The 22,371-nt window shown below is 38.0% G+C and overlaps 2 protein-coding genes across 4 annotated transcripts; both read right to left on the bottom strand.

Moving 5' to 3' along the window:
* Positions 1-154: 154 nt before the first annotated feature.
* Positions 155-16,322, bottom strand: abcc2 (ATP-binding cassette, sub-family C (CFTR/MRP), member 2). Its single transcript, XM_055163029.1, has 33 exons — positions 16,149-16,322; positions 15,793-15,921; positions 14,214-14,390; positions 13,686-13,829; positions 13,467-13,604; positions 13,247-13,369; positions 13,079-13,134; positions 12,717-12,969; positions 12,436-12,620; positions 11,850-12,027; positions 11,372-11,626; positions 10,754-10,819; positions 9,782-9,919; positions 9,191-9,337; positions 9,030-9,114; positions 8,489-8,555; positions 8,286-8,412; positions 7,904-8,080; positions 7,162-7,329; positions 6,884-7,067; positions 6,658-6,781; positions 6,482-6,578; positions 6,049-6,268; positions 5,763-5,917; positions 5,294-5,449; positions 5,007-5,206; positions 4,637-4,763; positions 4,430-4,531; positions 4,206-4,349; positions 2,831-2,989; positions 2,598-2,764; positions 1,388-1,582; positions 155-392 (listed from the first exon to the last, which is right to left on the bottom strand). Exons 2-33 carry the CDS (start codon positions 15,835-15,837, stop codon positions 263-265), a joined length of 4,689 nt encoding a protein of 1,562 aa, XP_055019004.1. The 5' UTR covers positions 15,838-15,921; positions 16,149-16,322; the 3' UTR covers positions 155-262.
* Positions 16,323-19,426: 3,104 nt separating this feature from the next.
* Positions 19,427-22,202, bottom strand: cutc (cutC copper transporter homolog (E. coli)). Of its 3 annotated transcripts, XM_020921351.2 has the most exons (9): positions 22,075-22,202; positions 21,903-21,973; positions 21,770-21,829; positions 21,415-21,624; positions 21,023-21,058; positions 20,738-20,871; positions 20,469-20,496; positions 20,285-20,390; positions 19,427-20,208 (listed from the first exon to the last, which is right to left on the bottom strand). In XM_020921351.2, exons 2-9 carry the CDS (start codon positions 21,970-21,972, stop codon positions 20,097-20,099), a joined length of 756 nt encoding a protein of 251 aa, XP_020777010.1. In that variant the 5' UTR covers position 21,973; positions 22,075-22,202; the 3' UTR covers positions 19,427-20,096. The 3 variants fall into 3 exon arrangements, with proteins under 3 accessions (XP_020777010.1, XP_020777011.1, XP_020777009.1); XM_020921352.2 differs by having other exon boundaries at positions 21,697-21,829; positions 21,903-22,191; XM_020921350.2 differs by having other exon boundaries at positions 21,903-22,191.
* Between the last annotated feature and the right edge of the window lie 169 nt (positions 22,203-22,371).

Raw genomic sequence — 22,371 nt, 5'->3', positions numbered from 1 at the left:
AGGGTCTCATGGGACTAACCTAAAGTGGATGCTATTATCTACCAGAGTAACTGTGAAGTGCTCTATAATCTATAAGGCCTACTGCTCCCAAGAGAGCATCTCATGGTTAGAGAAATAATAAGCCTGATTAATGAATCTAAATATTGTTGGCACATTTAGACAACAAAATTATCATTTATTTCTCTGATACATGAAATTATTTCAACATTGCAATACATCAATATACAAAACAAGAACTGTGACTTGTGTAAAACAAGCCTATTCAATGAAATGTGGTTTCAGTTTGTGTGATCCCTGCGTTCTTCGCCATGGAATAGAAATGGCTGTGTTTGGCGAGAAGGTTGCTTGGAGAGTCAAATTCAACTATTTTTCCAGCATCTAGCACCATTACTCTGCAAGAAAAAAGTAGAGCAGAAGAGTTTTATTCAGTGAGCTCTGCAATTACTTTCAAAGGAAGGTGGAGTGAAAAGGCAGCATTATGTACAGTTTAACATCAGGATAGCTTGTACAGGAGGAAGCTAAAGTTAATAATATCAAAGTCGAGCTTATTTATAAAGCACATTTACAACAACCACACCTGCCCAAAGTGCTGTACATATCTATAAAGATAAAAGTTATGGAATAATCTAATATGAATCCAGTCTCTCTATCAAGTTCAATGATATGGACATTTGTGTAAAACAAACAGTAATTTAGTTTAGTCTTTATTTGGAGGGACAATGTACAGAGACATTAAGATAATTTAAAAAATCAGCTAAATAGCTGGTTTCCATTTGCAATCATATGGGGTTACTGTAATGGTGAATACATACTGGGATCACACAGGTTTAATTTCCATTTTTTTTTAAAAAGGTACAGAATGCATTATGTATTTGATTTCAAAAGTGCCTCTGAACCCAGGTTTCAGGCAATCCGGGTCATCTTTTAATGTCCCATTCCCTATAGAACCACAAACATACATGGAGGTCTGCACAGCTGTGGCCATCCATCAGGTATTTTTCACAAAAGGATGCACCATAAATTGAGTCACCTCTCACCCTTGAAACCCGGTACTGTACCTTGATATTTGTAGGATAATACAAAATGATGCAATTGAATCAGTAAATTAAATGTACAATATAAGGAAACTGTATTTTGGCTGTATGCATTACGGAGAATGCATATAAATAGGAAAATACTGTATGTGTAATACTTTTAATAAGGAACTTCAAAGGTGGGTTGGAGCAAAGAAGGTAAGATCTGAGAAAGTAGGGAAATTACAATTTACATTTGACTTGTGGATGACACAAGTCTACTTTTTATCTCTTATTATTGCATTTCCTTGCCTTCATTGACTTTAACTGGAGATTGGAAAGGCGTGAGATTGTCTGGACTCCTCTGCACTCACCTGGAGCTGTCCATTATGGTGTGCAGCCTGTGGGCAATAGTGAGCACTGTGCAATGAGAGAACTCTTTACGGATGGTGGTCTGGATCAGGTCATCTGTCTCCAGGTCCACAGCCGCCGTAGCCTCATCCAAGATCAAGATCCGAGACTTCCTGAGCAGTGCACGAGCCAAACACAGGAGTTGTCTCTGCCCCACACTGACAACACAGAGATGGATATAACATTTACAAAACAAAAGTATGTGCATTTTTGTGAAAATTACTTGATTTAGCAATTTAGTAATCCCAGGAGAAATGTCTGCTTTATCAACAATTTTGTATGTATGCACCACATCAAGGAGGTGAGACAGCATATTATTATTATGTTTAAAACTTCAGAGCTGCATTGGGTAATTTTTCAGCTTTAGCAAGTTCATTTAGGTTAATGGCACCAGAGAGACATTTAAATGATGACGTTTAGGAACAGAGCAACAGAAAAACGGGCTATGGTTAGGAAATTGGTTTGAGTTAGCACTAACTTTATTAAACAAAATTTGTCACATTCAACCATTATCTCAGCGTACACCATAAATTTAAATGTGTAACAGCTCAAAATATGAATGTTTAAACCTGTTCATAGCAACAAAAGAGAAATATGTAAATATTAATGTAATTCCAGTAATTCCACGTAATGTATTCAACAAGCATGACGAATGAATTCACCAAGTTCAGTTTAAGATTTTATGTATGAGGTTGTCGGAGAATATGAATTGTGCAGAAGGCAGGGATTATGGAGTAGAGTTTTTTTTTTTGTTTGTTTTTTTTGCGCACTAATCCATAAGGCAGGTAAGGAACTCCACAAAACTGTTTCCTCCAACACAGCACAGCAGAAAGAGAAAGGACAGGTGTGTTGAGGCTGTATTTATAGGCTTGGAGGTGGAGTCTGGCAGCTCAAAGGAGGGAATAAGGCAGGACAATGGGAGGGTCAGAAAGGAAGCAGGAGTGGGATTTTCTACAAGAAGATTACCGAATACTGTAGTGACCAGAGCTACATTATCACTCCAATCCCTCTGGATCCAATCAGCACTCTTCAGATACATGTGTGGCTTTTCCATTTACTTTACAACTGTGAATTCTTACTTTTATTTTGTTTTTTGCTATGTTTTGACAAGGGTAATATTAATCACCCCTTATTTTAAAAAAAGTCAGTAAATAAAGTCAAAAAGTGCCAGACCTGAGATTTTCACCCGCTTCAGCGACCTCATACTGCAGCCCCTCCTGCAGCCCAGTCACAAAGGTCTTAAGGTGGGACAGCTCCAGTACTTTCCAGATCTCCTCATCAGAGAATTTGTTGAATGGATCCAGATTCATCCTCAGAGTGCCTGAGAACAGCACCGGGTCCTGCACAGAGATAGACAGGTCAGTATAGGTGAAAGACCAAAACTAGCACTAGTGTTTGGATAGTACCTGTGGTATGATTGTGAGCCTGCCTCTAAGATCATGGAGCCCTATTGAAGAAATGTCAACACCATCAATAAGGATCCGACCCTCTGCCGCTTCAATTATCCGGAAAAGACAGTTAGTGAGGCTTGATTTGCCAGCTCCTGTTCGGCCCACAATACCAATCTGAGTAGGAGATGAGAGAGAATACATTAGAATGCTTTTGATCAGTCTGCACCACAGTATACCGATCTGCATACACTGGAACATATTAGAAGTATTTCACACAGCAGGAATGTATATTTTCAAATTTTTAGCAGATATTTTAACATCACAAATGTAAGACCAAGAATGCACTTGAGAAAAGAACTGAAAATCTGATTAGAGCAACCAAATAATGATGATTGCCTGACTGTCAAAGATGAAAGGCAAAAGATGAGAGCTACATCAAAATCTTTTTTTATTCTAAAGTCACAAGAGTCCTTCTTGTTGAAGTGACTGAAATAGCTGCTATCCTTTAGGTAGTTGATCAGAACCTTTTTTTTATAGGGGCAATTTCCCTGGCTTTAATAATCACTTAATCACCAGTCATCTAATTTGATGGTGGAGTTTCCTGTCTAACTGTCAGATTGCTGATTGTTTGACGCAGTTTATGGGTAAAATCTCTAATTGTGGGGCCTATTCAAATGAAAAAAAAAACAAACAAACATACACAACGACAACAACGACACAAAGTTCAACGTCCTCTCAAAAAAATATATATATATTTTCTCAAAAAATGCTTTAGAAAGAGCCTTTAATGTCACTTGACATGATTGTTGTCAACTGAAAGGTTATTTACAGGTGCACAGTGTAACTTTTCGGGTGGAAGGTCAACCATCTGCTTGTCTCCATGGCGATTATACTGTTTTTCCATGATTATTTCACACTATGGAAATAAACTTGGTAACCACAATGGAGACAGATGAAAGGTCAGATCTGTGGAGAAGCAAGCCTGCACAATGCACATGGTAAGAATTCATGTTTTTTAAGATATTCTGAACTATAAAACACCTGTGATTAAAAAAGTGCAAGGGAGATATGTCTAATCCCTTTACGGTGGAACATTCCAAGCAAAGAAATAACATCTCCATGGAGACAAGTAAGTAGCAGACCCTCCATTTTAGAAGTTACATAGTGAACCTTTAAGCCATATAATGAATATGGCAAGGCCCAGGTTAATTTGTATATCGTTATCTTCCATGGAGTTGCAAAACCCTCAGCCTCATCAAATACTAACATTAACACAACTTATTGAGACATATGCATTATAACTAACCATTTACATACATTACTTTTACATAACAAATGAAGAACAATAATTAATAAATCAAGGTCTTGCTTGTAAAAAAGATGTCCATACCTTTTCTTGGCTGTTTATGAAACATGTAACTCCATGCAGCACCAGGTCCAGTTCAGGTCGGTAGCGCACCTTAAAATTTTCAAACTGCAACGTTCCCTCCTCCGGCCATTTTTCTGGTGGTCTTTTGTCTGTTATCCATTGAGCCTACATAGATGAATATAAATTCCTTTTATTAAATAAAATGACCTATGGTAAATAAGAAAAGAGCTGCCACAGAACCATACCTCATTTTCAATTTCAGAATATTCACTCACTCGCTCCACTGCAACAATATTAGTCTCCAGTTCTGAGGTCATTCTAACCAACCAGTTAAGAGTCTGCGTCACCTGTTTTCACAATGGTATCAAATAGAAGAGTGCTCAGTGCTAATAGCTGCACTAAATATACCAATGTGGAAAAAAAATGCAGAAATGTGTGAGAGAGCAACTAACATTAAGGGCGTAGGATATAGACAGCCCCACCAGGCCACTATCAAGACGGTTTCTGGAAATGACGGCAAACAGTGCAGCAAAAAACACCACCAGATTACCCACAGACTCCAGGCGAATCGCGACCCATCTGTCACATGACATATTGTACAACATATATGTAATAATAATGACTGCTTATGTAGGTTTGATTACATGACACAGCATTGGCCTGGTTTGTGGTTAAAGCTCCATTGAACTTTGAACATTCATAAATTACTTATTCTTCCATGGGATTTGCAACAATATCATTTGATTGAATCCAAATCCAGGCCAAAACATCTATATACTGTATCTTTAGCATAAAACTGAGAGATCAAGATTATTACATTACCTGTTCGACACAATCCAAGGGTAGACAGATTTCAGATTTTCATCAATTGTGGTCTCATTTTGTTTGAGAAATCTTTCTTGATGACCATAAGCTCTTATCACTGGCAGACCAGACACTGTCTCTCCAAAATGAGAGTATATTGGAGATCGAGATACAGAGTCCAGCCGACGTAGCTGCCTTGAAGTGGCCACATAGAATCGCTTTAAGAGAAAAGGCAGAGATCAATGTGAATGGCACAGTAAGTATTGCACTCTTTCCTCACCTAAACCATGTAATAATTCACTCACCTGTACAAAGTAATAGACCACAGCCAGTGGGATTATGATGATGGTAAACAAAGGGGTGGCCAGACAGATTACAAAGAGTGTACCCAAGACACCAAGAAAACACAGGATCCAAGACCGGACTGATTGTGGTATAGCTTCATCCACTGTGAAAATATCCTAAAGGACAACTGTAATTAGCTTCCAACTCAGGGTAATGTTCAATACTAGGAACAATAGTAGAGACAGCCCACGTTTGCATTGTACCTCAAAAGCAGTGAAAATGTATTAATTGGTAAAGTAAGAAAGACAAAGTACTTTTGTGTGAACATTGAATCATATAATTTGTTCTTAGCACCCAGTTGAGAGGACCTGTGCACTCTTTGAAACAATAATCCCGAGAAACACAGAAAAAAGTCTCTTTGGGTCTTAGATAACATATTGTAACATTGAATTATTAAGTTACCAGTATAGAGAGAACAATAAGAGATACCTTTGCAAAGCGGTTGAGTATTCTGCCTGTGGGGGTGGTGTCAAAGAAGACCATAGGAACTTTCAGTATGTTATCTAGGAGCCTTGAGTGCATTATTCGCGAGGCAGACACTGAAGCATTGGCCAGAAGTATGGTAGCCACAAACACTAAAATGCCTAAAACAAAGTAGGGACAATTCAACTAATTTCAGTCAGTTTATGTTGTTAGTTCAAGGTGTATTTCATAACTTTTCAGCATAGGATAGAAAAATTGAATGGTAAATTGGTAAATAAAGATGATGTGTTACCTTGGGCCACTCCCAGAGCTCCAAACACCCCAATCCTGGTGTCACGTTTCCAGGATGGGTAAGTTATGTTGGCGTAGGCAGCAGCATCATTTGTCCAGTCACTCAACCACAGATTTTGCCCAATGAAGGCAATGTTTTGAATGAAATATATTGCAGTCACAAGGAAGGTGTAGCCCCAGCCCATAGCACGGATGTACTGGAGGAACACTGATAATTTGACCTTGGAAAAAAAGCATTTATTTCACATTAGCTCATTAACACATCATTAGCACAGTCTATGTAGAACTGGATAAAAAGAGGTCTATTAAATCAACATAAAGTAAGGTGCAATCATACTGTTTCTAGTATTCTAGCATTAAAACAAAACATTTGACCTACTACAAAAAAACAACATTTTTTGAAATAGGTCATGTTTTTTTTTAAACATGAATACCTGTCCAGACTCCATAGCTTCTTTCTCAATCAACTTTTGTCCTTTGATGAGTTCATCTTTTTGTTCTTTCACTGAACTTGTGGCCCTTAGTCTCACACTAATGACAAATTAAAAGGTCATTACATTATAAACAAAATTAAAAAAAAAAAAAAAAAGAAAACTAATATGGTTTATACCTGCCACCGCGTTGACTTCGCCTGATACTGTTTTCTCTCTTCAGTGTAACAGAAATAGCGTCTTCAAGGGGAGAGTCTAATTGAGTGTCCTCTACATCAGGAATAAGTTCTACCTCATTGCTATCTAGAAAGAAAAGGAACTCTTTTATATACAATGTCAAGTAATACAGACCTTTTCCCCCTCATGGGGATGTTCAAATTTAGAATGTTGTTATGATGTTGTTACCTCTGTGTGATTGGTCCTGATTGCTTTGCTCTTTGGCATACGTGTCTAAAAACTCTGCAAAAGCACCCTTGCTCGCACGAAGGCTGTTATAAGATCCAACTTCAGAAACTGTTCCATCTTTTAAGACTATAATTTCATCAACAAAAGGCAGAAAACTAACAGCGTGAGTCACAAGGACACGGGTCTGAAATACGCAGAAAGGAAATTAGAGTTTATGTGGCTACAAAGTATATTCACCAAACTCCAAAAGCAACCAGACAGAAGTTAGAAGAACCAACCTTATCTCTGAGAAGTCCATTTGGTCCAATGACTTTGTCAAACAGATGTTTTCCTACATGTGCATCTACAGCAGACAAGGGATCATCTAACAAGTAGATATCAGCTTTACTGTACGTAGCACGGGCCAAGCTGACACGCTGCTTCTGACCACCTGAAAGGTTGATACCCTGTGAACAGAGCAACACATACAAACACTTTTACTATGGTTAAATGGCAACAATATACAGGACAAAGTAAAGATGGTAAATGGAAAATGATAACATTTCTATAGTATATATTTTTTACCTTTCAAGGCACACAAAGAGCTTTACAAGAAGGAACCACTTACCCATTCACTCTCATACATGAGTGCACACAGACAATGAGGGCAAGATGGGTTGAGTCACTTGAACAAGGACAAGATTTATGTTGGTCCATTGCATATTTCATAACATAACAGATTACTGTAGACCTCTGTAGAAAACATCCCACCTGAGGACTTACATTTTTATTATACATAACGTGAGGTCACCTATACCTGTTATTCGCCTCCTGTAATTTGTGACCATAATGTTCTGTTTTAATATACGCAACATTGTCCAGATTGTGAACACAACTAGCAGGGATGAATCACATATTAACTTAAGGACAAAATGTTCAAAACACAGACAACGCTCCAACAAAGATACCAAAATTAAAAGATATTTTGAACTATTTATTTCAACCATCTTATTCCTCTTGCTGTGTATTTAATTAAAGTACCTTTTCTCCAATTTCTGTAAGATCTCCTGCAGCCAGCAATTCAAGATCAGGACCAAGGGCACAGGCCTCAATGATCTGTTGAAACCGGCCCTTTTCATAAGCAGAGCCAAATAGTATGTTGTCTCTTAGCGTGGCATTTTGGATCCATGCTTGTTGCGGGACATATGCTAGTGAACCCTGAACAGAAATGCACAGTCAAAACCATTTTTACTTGACCACTTGAGTATCTGTGTACAGTTCACTTCACACCATCAAACAATATCACTGAGGATTAGCCATTAACATTATTTAGCCAACACAATTAAACAGAACTATTTACAGCCCATTTTTAACATCTACATTTACACTGGTTGTTTTATTAATCACATATCCGGCTCATTACCTGGACATTGATTAAACCTTTTTTCTTGTTCATTTCACCGAGAACAGCTGATATGAGTGAGGACTTCCCTGAGCCAACAGCTCCCACCACAGCCACCAATTTGCCTGGGTTGATCTCAATGGACACACTAGAAATCACAGATAATTTTCAAAAACTGTGACAGATAAATTACAAATTGGTGGTGTTTACAATGTTAAACATACTTTTTTAGCAGTGGATCTGCCTCTCGGTCCCAGGCAAAGGAACCACCAGAAATAGTAATAGCAGTACCTAGATAATTGGTGTCACACAGGGTAAAAATGAAATTTACAGTGAACTAAAGTCAGTATTGTATATGACTTCTGATTCTGATAAAGCATAGCATAACTTCCTGCTTTACACGTGGCACCAAAGTAAAAAAGTATTTAAAAACACAGTGTCTGTGTCTTTGACCCCTTTGAATCTGAACAGCTTTTATAAAATTGAGCCCACCTGCCCACCTTTATCAGCTTAGCCCATGTAGCCGTAGTCATAATGATAATGGTGTGATAATGGTAAAGAAAGTGTTTCTGACAAATAAACTGAAATGTGAGTCCCTAGTGTGATATTATCAATATGTTTTAGAATTTAGCGATACCTCTGTATTACATTTCAACTTGTCTCACAAATTGCATGCAACATGTAAAGTATAAAGTGTACATTTACTATGGGTATTATCCCACCAAACCAAGTAATATACAAAAACATAAAAACTTATCAACTTACTGAAAGAAGGGTCATGCTGCACAATTTCATGGTCTAGGTCTTCACCACCAAGAAATTTCTCAAGACGCTTTTTTGACACCAATGTCTAAAGAGCAAAAGTGCATTCAGGGTGATGTTTGTTTGGATGGCTGTGAAAAAAATGTGATTCAGGAGGTGCTGACCTGAACCATTGCTGCGATTAGCATGGGGAGCATTGCCAGAGGAAAGCGCAGAATATTAAAGAGAGATATAGATGTAAAGGCTTTGGCCGCTGTCAGGACGTTGTTTGAGCTCATGCCGACAAATGTTGCAAAAGTGGCTAATGATACCTGGAAAGCACAAAGTGGACCTCAGCGAGCAAGTTTAACGATGACTGGATATAACTACTATATTGACTCATTGTTCAATACATGGCAGATGGGACAGTATATTTGGGCAGACAATATTGATTGGAGGCCTTTTTCTTTGCAATAATGGAATATTTTTTGTAATTTTTCTATATTATGATGAGATTTGAGCTGTAGAGGGTTGAATGAATAACTTCTATGACTCATTATAGATACAAACTAAGTACTAAACTAAGTGTTTCATTCTGCTATTTATTTATTGAGCTCAGGTTGAATAAAGATACTGTACATTTAGAAAAGTTTATTGGAGTTAATTCTGCTTCATGGTTTGTTTATTGTCTATATTTACTTCAGCAATATATTGTACAGCAAAATTTGTTATCATGACAGACCTAATGATGACATGTATTTTTCCTTTTGACTCACCAGAGCAGGAGCACAAGTCATGATGAATGTAGACACGGATGTGAGATAGGCAAATTTCTTCAAAACCTTCAGCTCTTCCTTTCTGAGTTCTTCCACCTGATTCTGAAAGGAGGGCTCCCATGCAAACAGCTTCAAGATCTAGTATATGAGAAGAGGAAAAGACTAGAATGGGTCATTCAAATATATCTTTATATGAACAAAACCAAAACCAAAACCAAAAAGACACATTAAGGTGCTGTGTAACTTTTCTGGTGGAGGGTCCATCATCTGCTTCTCTCTATGGAGATGTTGCCTGAAATGTTCCACAGTATGGCATCACAATTATTTTTTTCTACAAAGACAGCAGGTGACACCACAGGGCCAAGTTACATGTCAGATCTGTGGAAAGGCGAGCCCACTCATAGTAAAAATGCATGTTTTTAAGTCAGTTAAAAAACATGTTATTGAGTAAATGCAAGATGGATACTTTTAATGCCATACCGGGGAATTCTAAACAAAACAATAACATCACCATAGAGACAAACATGTGGCGGACCCTCCATCGGAAACGTTACACAGTGTAGCTATAACTATTGCCCAGCATAGATCAATTATTCTGAACTGTGGTTTAGAGTCACACAAATGTGACCATGTGTAAGCTACAAAAATTTTTTATAATTTGGATATGTGCAATACTCATTTCATTCAATCTACTCATAACCCTTTGTGAGGAAAAAGTGCACTGAAATCAGTGAAAAAATTTTCAGTGCACAAGGAGTATGTACCTTTGGTTTTATGACTTGTTATGTTCCTTCTTTATTAAAATATAATAAATAAATAAATAGAGGGGTCACGAAAGATGTGACTGACAAAGAATGTTCACCTTGATTCCATTTAGTATTTCATTGTTATGCATTGTTCCTTCTTTATTAAAATATAATAAATAAATAAATAGAGGGGTCACGAAAGATGTGACTGACAAAGAATGTTCACCTTGATTCCATTTAGTATTTCATTCATGATCTTCAGTCTCTTGTCTTTGTACTTCATGTTGTCAACCTGAAAAAGAAGAAATACATTATAAGTTTACACTTTCATAAAATGTTCTTGGAGCTCTTGACAAATGGCAGTGTAACCATTTTAAGTGTAACTCATTTAAAATGTAGATTTTAATATATATATATTTTAAGTTGTGGTTCTGAAATAAAATAATTTCAAAATATTAATTTAACTGTCCAACCAGTGCCTGTCACTGGCAACACATATAATTCTTGTAGTGTTGTGACATTTCAGTGTACACAGTAAAAACTGATTGGAGTACCAAGGAAAACTGCGTAAATACTGATCATATTTGTTGTGGCTGATTTTTTTCCCCAGCAGATAAGGATATTATTATTATTTTTATTATTACGTTTTTTTCTGGCCAAAAGGTTTTATTTGGGAGGACACCTGTAGCATGAGATCGGGTTAGAGAGGGTAGAAGCCAAGAAGAGACCCACAGCACCGGGTGGTAACATCCACAAATCTCTACAACACTGGCAAGCACAAGGAATTCACAAGATTTACTGAACAATAGCTAACTAATAGAAAAGAAAAAAGAATATTACCAACCTGGATTTTCCTAGCTTTGTTGGCCAACAGTCCATTGATTGGAACCATTAAGATCATCACTGCCAGTCCTGCCAGTACAGAGGGTCCCAGCTCAAACCAGAGGAAGAGGATGGCCAGAGCGATCTGCAGAGGGCAGGACCAGAGCAGGTGGATGAAGTTGGTGACGTCATTGAAGCGCTGAGCATCAGCTGATATCAGGTTCACCGTCTCCCCCACTGTGGACTCCTTACGTACGTCATTTGATACAACCAAGGCCTGTGGTGAACATATAACATGAAAAATTTGCTGATAATTTCAGAGCATAATGCTTAAAAGTTGGCAAGAAAAAAATAATACTGATTCCTTTGAAACCATGAAATGATTTGTAGCTAAAAACAATCATCCCCACATACTCTGAATGCATTGTTTCCTGACAAAATGCATGTTGGGGGTAAAAACAAAACAAGTGGCAATTTACTCTTTGTGGCATGACCTTTACCTTTTTGTAAACTGCTGCCATAATGGCAGTGCGTACTTTCACGCCCAGCACAAAGCAGCGCTGGAAGTACTGCTGTAGGAACACAGACTGCAGCAGGGCCATGACCAGCAATAGCACTGCGTACAGATAGCCCTCCCAAACCGGGCGCTGTTTGTCCTGGGTAAATTCAACCATCATTCTAGGGACAAAAAAAAAAACAGGGATTATGCATCACCATGGCAATCTTTAACAACACCAGACAATAAGTTGGTTCTGTTTCTCTAAAAAGGGTATAAAAGTCCATGAGTAGAAGTCTCTGAGTGGATCTAGTTCACTGATTGGACTGCTACCTTACTGGCTGGTATTGTAAGCGTTGTGCCAGATTGATTCAAGAGAAGACATATTACTGATCCAAACTTCTTAACAAAGTGCTGCAACTTGTATCCAGTTATCTCAACAAGAGTTTCACATAGTCTCAGACTAACATATTTCAGTGCTTTTTACCAATGGTATAGGAATAACAAATCCACAGCAAAACCATAACAGCTACAATACACGTTTGGACAGAACATCAGTAAAAGAGAGAGGCTGCACTTGATCTACTTACTTCAGAATCTGAGGACTGACAAAACTCAACAGGTCCTGTAGAAGTTTGAAAAGAGCTGACTCAATTAGAACCCACTTAAAAGTTTTGTAAATGGCGGGAATTAGCCATGAGTTGGGATAATCTTCTTGGTCTTCTTTGTTTTTTCCTTTTTTCTTTTCTGTATTTTTAGCCTTATCTATTTCTTCCTAAAGCAAAGGCAGGAATTAATGACAAATTTATAGGATTTGTGTCAAAACAGTGTTCTGACAATGTGCTAGACATAATGTAGTATATGTGATTACCATCACAAGACCATCCTGACTGACACCTTTGGCCAGACCATTGGACGTGCCGTTTGGAAGGGTCTCATCTCTGTTTCTTCCCTTGTCCATTTCTTTCTTTTGTCTTTTAAGGCGGTGTTTGACCTGAGCTGCAGCCAGCTCTATCATCATGTTAGACTGAAACTTCCTGTTGATATAAGAGGTGCTGTCTGCCTCATTTAAGTCCCACATGTCCTCTTGGACCAAAGGACGCTTGTAGCCTGTAAATACCATACTGAAAAGAAGGTTTAAAGCATGAATAAATAATTTCAACACCATTTATGATTATGATTATTGTGATGATTATGAATGTGGTTATGATTATGTATATTTCCAGAATTTACCTGTTGAACCAGTCGAAGGTAATTCTACTAAAAAATGGTGCACCCTGTTCAGGATTCTGAAAATTGAATTGTGAAAGTGTAATATTAATGCATGGCCACAACACAGACAAATACTTATAACTGCAGTAAGATAACAACAAATACAATATTATTTGGACAAATCTTTACCTTTTTTACTCGCTCTAAAAGTTCGGGTGGAACGTCGGCCATAGCAGACAGGACAAAAGCGCATAGTTCCAATGCAAAAGTAATAAAGAATAGAGAGAAACGAGGCACATCAGTGACTTCCCCCTGAAGGGAACAATTATTATTTCATATTATATATTGAAGTCTTGAAGTGTAAAATTGCTCTGTAAAAGCAATGGCAGTAAATGCACATATTTAATACCTGCTTGAGGGCTGCTCTTAGTAGAGTTTGAAATGGAAAGACATGACAGACAATTTGAAGCAACCAGAAAAGGCAGAGTGTGGTAGAGTCTATAGCCCCTCTCCTCCTCACTGCTTCCTGGCACAGAATGATCACGACCTAATAACATTTAAAAGAATATGTCATCTGGCTGTATAAAAGAAAACATATTAAGCAGATTAAAGATCACGTCATATTTACCCATGACACTGCATACAGAACAGGGTTCGCATAATACACGTCTGCGTGCTTTGGTGTATTTGGATCTTTACTCTGACCAAAATCTTGCCCCAGTGTAACTGCGAGTGCTGCTACTGCAGCCAGGAACAAGAGGCCTGTCACAATCTGAGAGGAAGACAAACAAGGCTAATTACATTTAATCAATTCTAAGGACTCAGCTCTGAAAGGAAATGAATATGCATATTGTGTGCTACCATAAAATGTAGATATTTCCTACTATACTCCCATCTGGGATTGAGCACTCAGAGCTACATCATAAAAGAACAAATAATAGGGCTGGGACCATTCAGTTCCCACAAGAAAAGCAGTGCTAGACTGACAGCAAAAATATCAAATAAATCAAAAATTGTGAGGATTAATGTGTGAATAGTGCCCTTATTAATTATGTCAAAATCTCATCTTGTCTCGTTGTCATGGACTCCACTCCATTCTCGTGTCTCGTCTATCCCTAACCAGTAGTACCAAGGTTTCTATGGTTGTTTACATCACCTGTTTGCAGATGTAGAGTTTGGATAGATGCTTCGAGTTGTATTTAGTCTTTCTGCACAGGTGGATCAGATGTGATGGTACACTGAGCCACAAGAAGGTGAGGGGGATCCAAACAAGCACAGTCTGTTCCATACACACAGGGAGATCCGGATCTTCTCCCTCCAGGTACGAGGCATTCTACAGAACAATTAAATAAACTCAGCATTTGTTACTGTCACAGCAAATGCACCTGAAAAGGTCATCTGTTTCCACTGTGAACTCAAAACATGATTGAAACTGTAATCCTTATTTGGTTACACTTTATAATAATGGTCCATGAGCTAATGAGCTAGTTCATAATGACTCATGAATTAACCATGACTTCAACCATTAACTCATTTGTTTGTTCGTGTGTAATATTTGTGATGTCAGTGACCTGGTTTAACCAAAGGAGTAGTGGGCATGTGGAGAAAGACCAGGTTAGACTGTTGTATAAATACAGTTTGATTGATTGATTGATTGAATTGTCTTTAAACTCTTTAATCCTGGGGTCCCAAACTACTGGTCTGAGGCCCAAAACTGGGCTGCCAGTCATCTGGTACTGTGTCCCAGAGAAAAATATGTATCTCTATAAAAATAAAAAATAAAAATTCTTTTAGTCCACCATATTTATTAAACCACACACTATGGTTAAGAGTCCTTATAAGAAAAAAGGCTGGGGACTGCTGATTTAATCTGTACATCTGATATTCTGCCTCTTGCATACTGCAGAGTATAGAACTGAATAGCAGAAATATTTACAATAACTTGATTTGCATCTCAAGTAAAGACGCATCGATTAAGCTTTTTCAGTTCCGATGTTATTTATTTCTTTTAAACATAAACAGCGTGAGGTAAAAACGACTCAAATGTGCTTTGTAACTGTTATTTATCACCTAAAGTAATTGGTTTGTAAAAACACAAATTTCACATGAGACATTCTGGGTCAACATGGGCCATTAAATCATCTTATTACAGCAATTTATAGACTAAAGTGGGATATTTACTGAACTGATATCTTGGAAGCCGATATCCAATTCATCAAAATGTTCAATATCGGTACCGATATCTGATATAATTTTTCTATATGTACCTGAATAATTTACTTGAAAAACCATGTACAAATGTCAAGGCAGCTCTTAGTAAATCATTACTGACAGTCTAACTTTATCAGTACACCTTTACTATTGTAGTACTTTTTTAGAAAGCTAACTTAAAATATTATAAATACACTCTCTATATACATTACCATGTCTACATAACAGTGCTTATCATCATGTCATGTCAGTACTGTCAAGGCATGTTTACTGGTCTATCGCTGTGCAAAGGTGAACAAGCAAAATCACAAAAAAATCAAGGCAAAATTGAGACAAGCATTTTAACAAAGGAAATACTTTGTATAACACAAAAAACAGGGGAAGTCACATTTGGAACACCTACATTGCTATTAAATTATATGTTTTGCTAGTGTTTGAAATGTTGCATGTTCAACTCCACTGACATTCAAAGCACATAATAATAACTTGTATCTTATTTTGACATATTTTTACAGGCTACTCACCCAGAAGGTGGACCCACAGTACTCCTCCAGAGCAGCAGCTGACATGGTCTCCAGTGGTGCCTTCACTTTTTAAACAGAAAATCTTCTGTCCTGTGCCAGACTATTTATGCTCTCCTCTGTCCTCCCACACTGCAGACAATCACAGGATGTGATTCAAAAACACAGGGCTTTGAAGCGTAAGTCAGCTCCTACAAAATCCTTTTGAAGTGGAAAGAATCTTCTCTTCTAGTCAAGTACAATACTTAGCATAACTTAGTAACTTTTTGTTAATCCTAGAAATATTATTCAATGTTCAATTAAACATTATACATTAGCTACATAGTAAAACCACACATCTCACAGAGTTGTTGTCTAACCTCCAAATGACGTGCTTTGTTGGGTATCAACAGGCTGCTACATGCCTCTGAGCTCCTCTTCTGCACTCGTCCAGTGAATCCAATGTCACAGCTCTTCTCAGACCCTGCGCTTTATGCACGTGTCTAAAGTCCAAACTGCCAGGAAGATGACTGTGCAAAACAGAGAGAAAACACACAGACCACACACATCAACTCTCCTACTCTGGGAGTTGTGTAAGGGACAAGACTCCCCCCAAAAAAGGGAATGTGTTTAGGAAATGGATGGGAGGGGCTCATTAAACAGTTTTCCTGTGCTGTTTCGCAGTTGCATGCAATCAATTTCATCTATTCAAATTGTTTTACCAGGCTTCAACTGTGTGGGTCTTGTGTTTGAACTACCAGATTTCAGAAAGAAGCGTGTATAAAAACGGGCTTGGCTTTTCCTTTTTTTTCTTTTAGTTTCCTTTTCCAAACAGATGGTAGAAACTGGTCAATGGCAATTCTAAAAGATACACAACAATAAAGTCATTTGTCAAATGACTTCCAGATGTAGCTTCACTTGCAGATTTATTCAAGCGCACCAGAAACAAACCTGAAACAAAATTCAAATATAACTACTGTATACAGGCAAATAGATACTTTATTTCCCGAAGGAAATTCGTATTTCTGGGAGCATACAATACCTAATACATTAAATTCATATGAATGTATCAAATTATAGTGAAGTTTTGAATAGCCGTACGGCAGAATATAGTAGACTTCCAGAGTCTGTCCATGGAGCAAGGCAGGGAAAAACGGGACAAAAGCCTGTCCCCAAACTAGGTACTCTCCTGTCCAGGGGATGGTTCTGTGCAGGGGGTGCTGGGGGTTATCGGGGTTATCCAGGATGGACATGAGCTTGGTTAGAGTCCTTTTCTCAGCCACTTCTTGGGTTGGGTCTTCTTTATTGTGTAGTCATTAGGGTGCATCAAAAAACACAGTTCTTGAATTTTGATACGGCTGGGTGCTAAAAGTGTTTCAGTATATGTAGACATAACACATACAAAATATTTTTGTGGTACATGATGATTTAAGGCTGTGTTTGTTGGATAAAGTGGTAAACAGTGTTCAATGGTCGCCATGGAGATGTGAGGTAAATAAGACTGCCGCTCAAGAAAACTGAGGTGGTCTTTTTGTTTTTGTGTTGGGTATGTATTATTACATGCTACTATCTTATCTGTAGATGTGTCTTTGTATACTTAAGTCATATGTATTTGGTGCTCATTACATATAGCTAACATTAGCTAACCACAGTTAGCTATGTATGTTCGTTAAGCTATTAAGCTTAACATCAACAGTATTCTATAGTGGGCAATGTCATATTCAGAGTATTGATGTCTCATGTTTATTGAGAGCAGAATTGTAGTTGTTACAGTAAATTAACATAAGTATATTTGAGAGCACAGCTAGCCACTCTGGTAGTGATATAATGGTAAGTTATAAGTACAGCTAAAATTTGAGGCCTATCCAATTCCAAGCATGATTTATCAAAATTGAGTGATGTTAAGTATACCAAGGTATGATTTTAAACACTATCTTTGAGCTTGTATCCTTTTCATTCGCAGGCACTATAGTACAACACAACCCACCCCAGGATCCAGCTCTCCTAAAATGCTGCCCTCACAAACTGGTCCTTGCCAGACTAGCAGTTGCAGCATGGTCTTTGGTCTGAGCGTCAGCATCACCAGTGAGGATGGCAGCATAACTGGCACCAAACTGCCAACTGGTCAGGCAGTTGAACATGACCACAGCCAACAGCCAAACCTTCGCTGCTGCAAACGCAAGGTAATCCCTGAATAGGACCCTGGCTCAGAGTGAGCAATTAAGTTTGAAGTTTAGTTAGTGAGATAGGGTGAGGAGCTCAGTCACATGAGAGGAGCTCAGAGCAGAGTCGCTGCTCCTCCATGTAGCTGAGCTGGCACGGGCATCTGTTCCGAATGCCTCCTGGATGCCTCCCTGGGGAGGGACGGGGCACATTCCACAGTGAGGAGGTCCTGGAGAAGACCCAGGACATGCAGGAGGGACTATGTCTCTGGGCTAGCCTGGGAACGCCTCAGGATCCCCCCTGGAAGAGCTGGAGGAAGTGCTCGTGGAATGTCTGTGCATCCCTGCTCAGACTGCTGCCTCCGTGACCCCGGCACCAGATAAAGAGGAAGAAAATGAATGGATGGATGGGTTTAGTTCGTGTCAGCTCTTACCATTAGGCCCTGTTAGTTAGTGAGGCCCAGCCTGTTAGTTAGTTAGGGCCAATGAGTTCTTTTAAGTGTGTCACTAATGCCCCTTGTGTTTAACAATAAAGTCAATTAAACTTTATAGGTGTCTGACATCCATCACTGCTGCACAAAACTCAGGGTAAGGCCACCTGAACATGTCCCATTGACCTCCATTCATTTTATCTATAGGACAAATGAATGGAGAATCTTGAAAGTTGAATTCTGAGAAATGCCCAAGTTGATCAAAGAGCAAACAAACAACTTTAACTCTGAACCCTATAAAATATGTTAAAGTATAAAAGTTCACTGTACTCAACATTTCCAGGTCAATCTTTTGGGAATTAGACAAAAAATTGCACATTTTTCAAAATTTCAGAATAGTTCATGTGTTAGGTGGCACTCCTAAATCTCAGTGGAATTAATTTTTATGTTAATTGGAACAAAATGCAAAGCCAGCCAAACTGATATTTTGAAATAAAAAATTCCCATTCAAATATGATGCACCCTAATAGTCTTTATAAGTACAATATGAGATTGCAATGAAAAATATCATTAACTGAATAAGCCCTTACCTTGTTCCACTTTCAGGTACTATATAATTGTTAATGATTGCTGCTTTGATTACCCTACATGGGCTGCAATTCAGTTGACTCACTATGCTTGTGAAACCCAAGAGCAGCTCTGACATGTGACTAACAGATAAGCATAGCTGTCAGCACATATAAACCATTTACACGAGACAAACTGATTTAATGTCATGTAATTTTAAATAAGATTGACCATCTCTGATCTTAGCTTTTTATGATACGTAAGGAGTAAAACTGAAGGAGGTGTGGTGACACACACCAGTGTTTCTGAATCATCTATAAATATACATTAATGAGCTGATCGGATTCAGAGGTAAGTATAGCATTAGAGCACCACTTTAGACTAATTAGGCATCAATGAACAGATAACAAGATTACTCTAACCTTTTACACTCTTTAATCACTATTTATGGTGATGGTGTATGACAAGTGTGAACATACCTTTTTATTTAAACAATAGTTGTGCTTCTTTTAAATTTTTTATTCTTTAAGAAAATATTACATACATTTAGCCTTGAACAACCTTTGCCATTAACAATACTAATACTAACTCAACATAAATAGGAGAGTTTCTAAAATAAATCACCTAGCAGAGGCTATGCATGTTTGCAGGGCCAACCAATTCCAGTACTGTTGCTGGTGATATCGGAGGGAGGGTTCCAGATATCGGTATCAGTCTTATATGGAAAAAATACACCATTATTTTTCTGAGCTGCTCCAGTCTCTGTATCATTCCCAGTTTGTATTCAGTGGATCAAAGTTGTTGTTTTACACAGACTAATTAATAAAAAAAATTGTAAATAGAACAGCAAAAAATGCTTTGACAAAAAATATGGCTGTATGTTTGCAGTCATGCTTAGAACAAAATACATCTGTGGGCTCTATGGATTTTAAAATCTTAATACTGGTACTTTATCAGCCAAAGCAGCAAGACAAATATTGGAAAACGGTATCGCTCATATCAAACCATCCCTTTTTTTGGCATTGGTAAAATACTGTCCCTGAGTCATAAAGTCAGTCAAGAGAAAATCAAGTAATATTTGATCTAGAAAATGTGTAAATACTCATAATTTCTTTTTATATCTACTAGGATCCATTTAATGAGTAATGGTAAAGGACAAAACCTGGATTCACAAAGTATTTTTGGCTATTGCATTAAGTGCACGAATTTTGCTCACATCTGCTACCTTTAGGCCATACTCAGGTGCTGAAAAAGATGCTCCCATTGACACACTGGTATTCCTGCACAAGACAACAAAAGTAAACAGGTGTTGTTTAATTCCATGTAATTGTGTGTTCTTACTACACAAACACTCACCTAAACTTCATGGCAGACTCTTTGCTGGAGCGTGCCGAGCAGTGAAACTCCTGAGCCCCTGAACCCTCCAAGATGCGCTGCAGATTTCTCTCTGTTATACCTCCTCCTGAGATCACAGTTAAAACACACAATTAATAAGAAAATGTATTTATAATAATAATATAATAATATATTTACTACAAACCTGGCATTATACTAATTCTTCCTTTTGCCTGAATGGTGGGCAAAAACAAACTGAAATATTATTAATCAGCTATTTAGAAAGGATTTTCCCCCCCAATGTAATCTTGGGATTAAAACAAAGTAAATATATATAAAAACTGTTGCAGGACAGGCTCAAAGGAAGACCTGAGCTGTTTTGGTTGGAAAGGTCACTATCCTCTCCTTGGCCTGGGATTCTGACCAAGTCCTGTAAAGTGTGTAGAGTGAGGTAAGTGCACAAATACATGTTACCTGATCCATGAGCCGTTTAATAAGGGGGAGTCCCTCCAAAGCAGAGCAATCACAGCCACTCGTAAGCACACGCTGGAAGCCTAATGAGACCAGAGTCTCAAGAGCAATGGTTGGGTCATGAACCATGTCAAACGCTGCAAAAAGGATCAATAAAAGAAGCTTAACATTAATACCAACATTATTAAACCAAAATACCTGCTGTTAAGAACTGCATTAGACCATACTAGAATGATAATGACCAATGAAAATTGTAAAAAAAAAAAAAAAAAAAAAGTCAAATGTTACCTCGGTGAAAAGTGACTGGCAAGGGACGAGCAACAGCTTTAAGAAACACAAATAAATAAAGTGTGAATACAGCTCAAAAATCATTTTACAGTCTCATAGTTTGTTTCTGGGTGAACTCTGCACACCTGATGGGGCAACAACAGGTCCGTAGGAGAAGAGACACTTAGCTGAACACTTAGTAAGAAGACACTGGCACACTATATGTTCACATGCACATAACTTATAATGTAATAGTTTCCAATCTCTGAGAGTCAGAAAGCATCAATAAAAACCTGCGACAATGTGTAAGACAAAGTTTTCAACTAATATAATGTATAGGTTGTACCAACCTATATATTTCAGTGTTAAGTTATCTAACAGTTACATGGCCATGTTTAACTGAAATGTCATACCCAGTAACTCCAAGCACAGCTCTGCATCCACTCGTCCGTCCTCTGTCAAGGCTCCCATCACCAGCCCATCAGCTCCATTGAGTTTCATCAACTCTATGTCCTTCTTCATCACTTCCACTTCATAGTCTGAGTACAGGAAATCTCCCCCACGAGGCCGAATCATAACACACACTGGTATTTTCACATTCTGCTTCACAACATTTAAAAGACCTGCCGCAGCACAAAAGCATTTCACACATTTCAAATATGCACAAATATAGACTAGGGGGTCATAATCATTACCATATTTTGATTGAACACTTGTTTCAGACATGAACCTGATATTTCTCATTTTCACACGGAGAACAGTCCTTACCAATGCTAGGGGTGAGACCCCCCTCTAGAAGACTAGAACACAGTTCAAGACGACTTGCACCTGCATTGATGACAACATAATTTATGCACTAAATGTAATCATATTTACCATGACGTACTGCTATTTTACAAACCTCCTCGTTCAGCATTGACAGCAGACTCCACTGAGTCCACACACACCTCCATTAAAAAGCTATCTGCCATACTAGAACACAACACGGTCATTAAATAAGTTGCTATTTATTTGATTAAGAAATGTATTATAAGTAAATATACGCTAAGCACGTTTGTCTTTACGCAAGGTACCTGCACTAGAAGTGCTATCGGTACATTTGACCTTGTGAGACGTTTACAGCAATATTTGTTGCATTTTGGTTAGGTTACACTATCCAAAACACTTCGTAGCATTCGATGTATCAATAAACCAAATGCTTCCGGTATGTTTGATTTTATTTAACCACTGTCCGATGGGCGCAGTGTCTTGGAACGTAGCGTGTTGCCGCCCGGCCGAACAGTGCGGATGACTATTATAAACATCTATTGTTTATTATTAAATGTTTCTTCGCGAAAATATATATTATTTGTGACTACGTTTTAGATGTA

This window comes from Boleophthalmus pectinirostris, unplaced genomic scaffold (genome assembly GCF_026225935.1).
Source record: "Boleophthalmus pectinirostris isolate CB_2022bp ecotype Guang Dong unplaced genomic scaffold, ASM2622593v1 HiC_scaffold_5, whole genome shotgun sequence".
Classification (NCBI taxonomy): domain Eukaryota; kingdom Metazoa; phylum Chordata; class Actinopteri; order Gobiiformes; family Gobiidae; genus Boleophthalmus; species Boleophthalmus pectinirostris.
This window is presented reverse-complemented; position numbering and strand designations above follow the sequence as displayed.

What these genes read in the sequence shown, in the direction of transcription:
- abcc2 (XM_055163029.1), bottom strand. Translation starts at nt 15,837, where the DNA reads ATGTCAGCTGCTGCTCTGGAGGAGTACTGTGGGTCCACCTTCTGG. An exon ending in TCAGGACCAATCACACAGAG is followed by an intron (nt 6,782 to 6,883) that starts GTAACAACATCA and finishes TTTTCTTTCTAG; the next exon opens with ATAGCAATGAGGTAGAACTT. An exon ending in AAGCTATGGAGTCTGGACAG is followed by an intron (nt 6,269 to 6,481) that starts GTATTCATGTTT and finishes TTTTTTTCCAAG; the next exon opens with GTCAAATTATCAGTGTTCCT.
- cutc (XM_020921350.2), bottom strand. Translation starts at nt 21,993, where the DNA reads ATGACCGTGTTGTGTTCTAGTATGGCAGATAGCTTTTTAATGGAGGTG. An exon ending in GGGTCTCACCCCTAGCATTG is followed by an intron (nt 21,625 to 21,769) that starts GTAAGGACTGTT and finishes GTGCTGCGGCAG; the next exon opens with GTCTTTTAAATGTTGTGAAG. An exon ending in GAGTCTGCCATGAAGTTTAG is followed by an intron (nt 20,209 to 20,284) that starts GTGAGTGTTTGT and finishes TGTCTTGTGCAG; the next exon opens with GAATACCAGTGTGTCAATGG.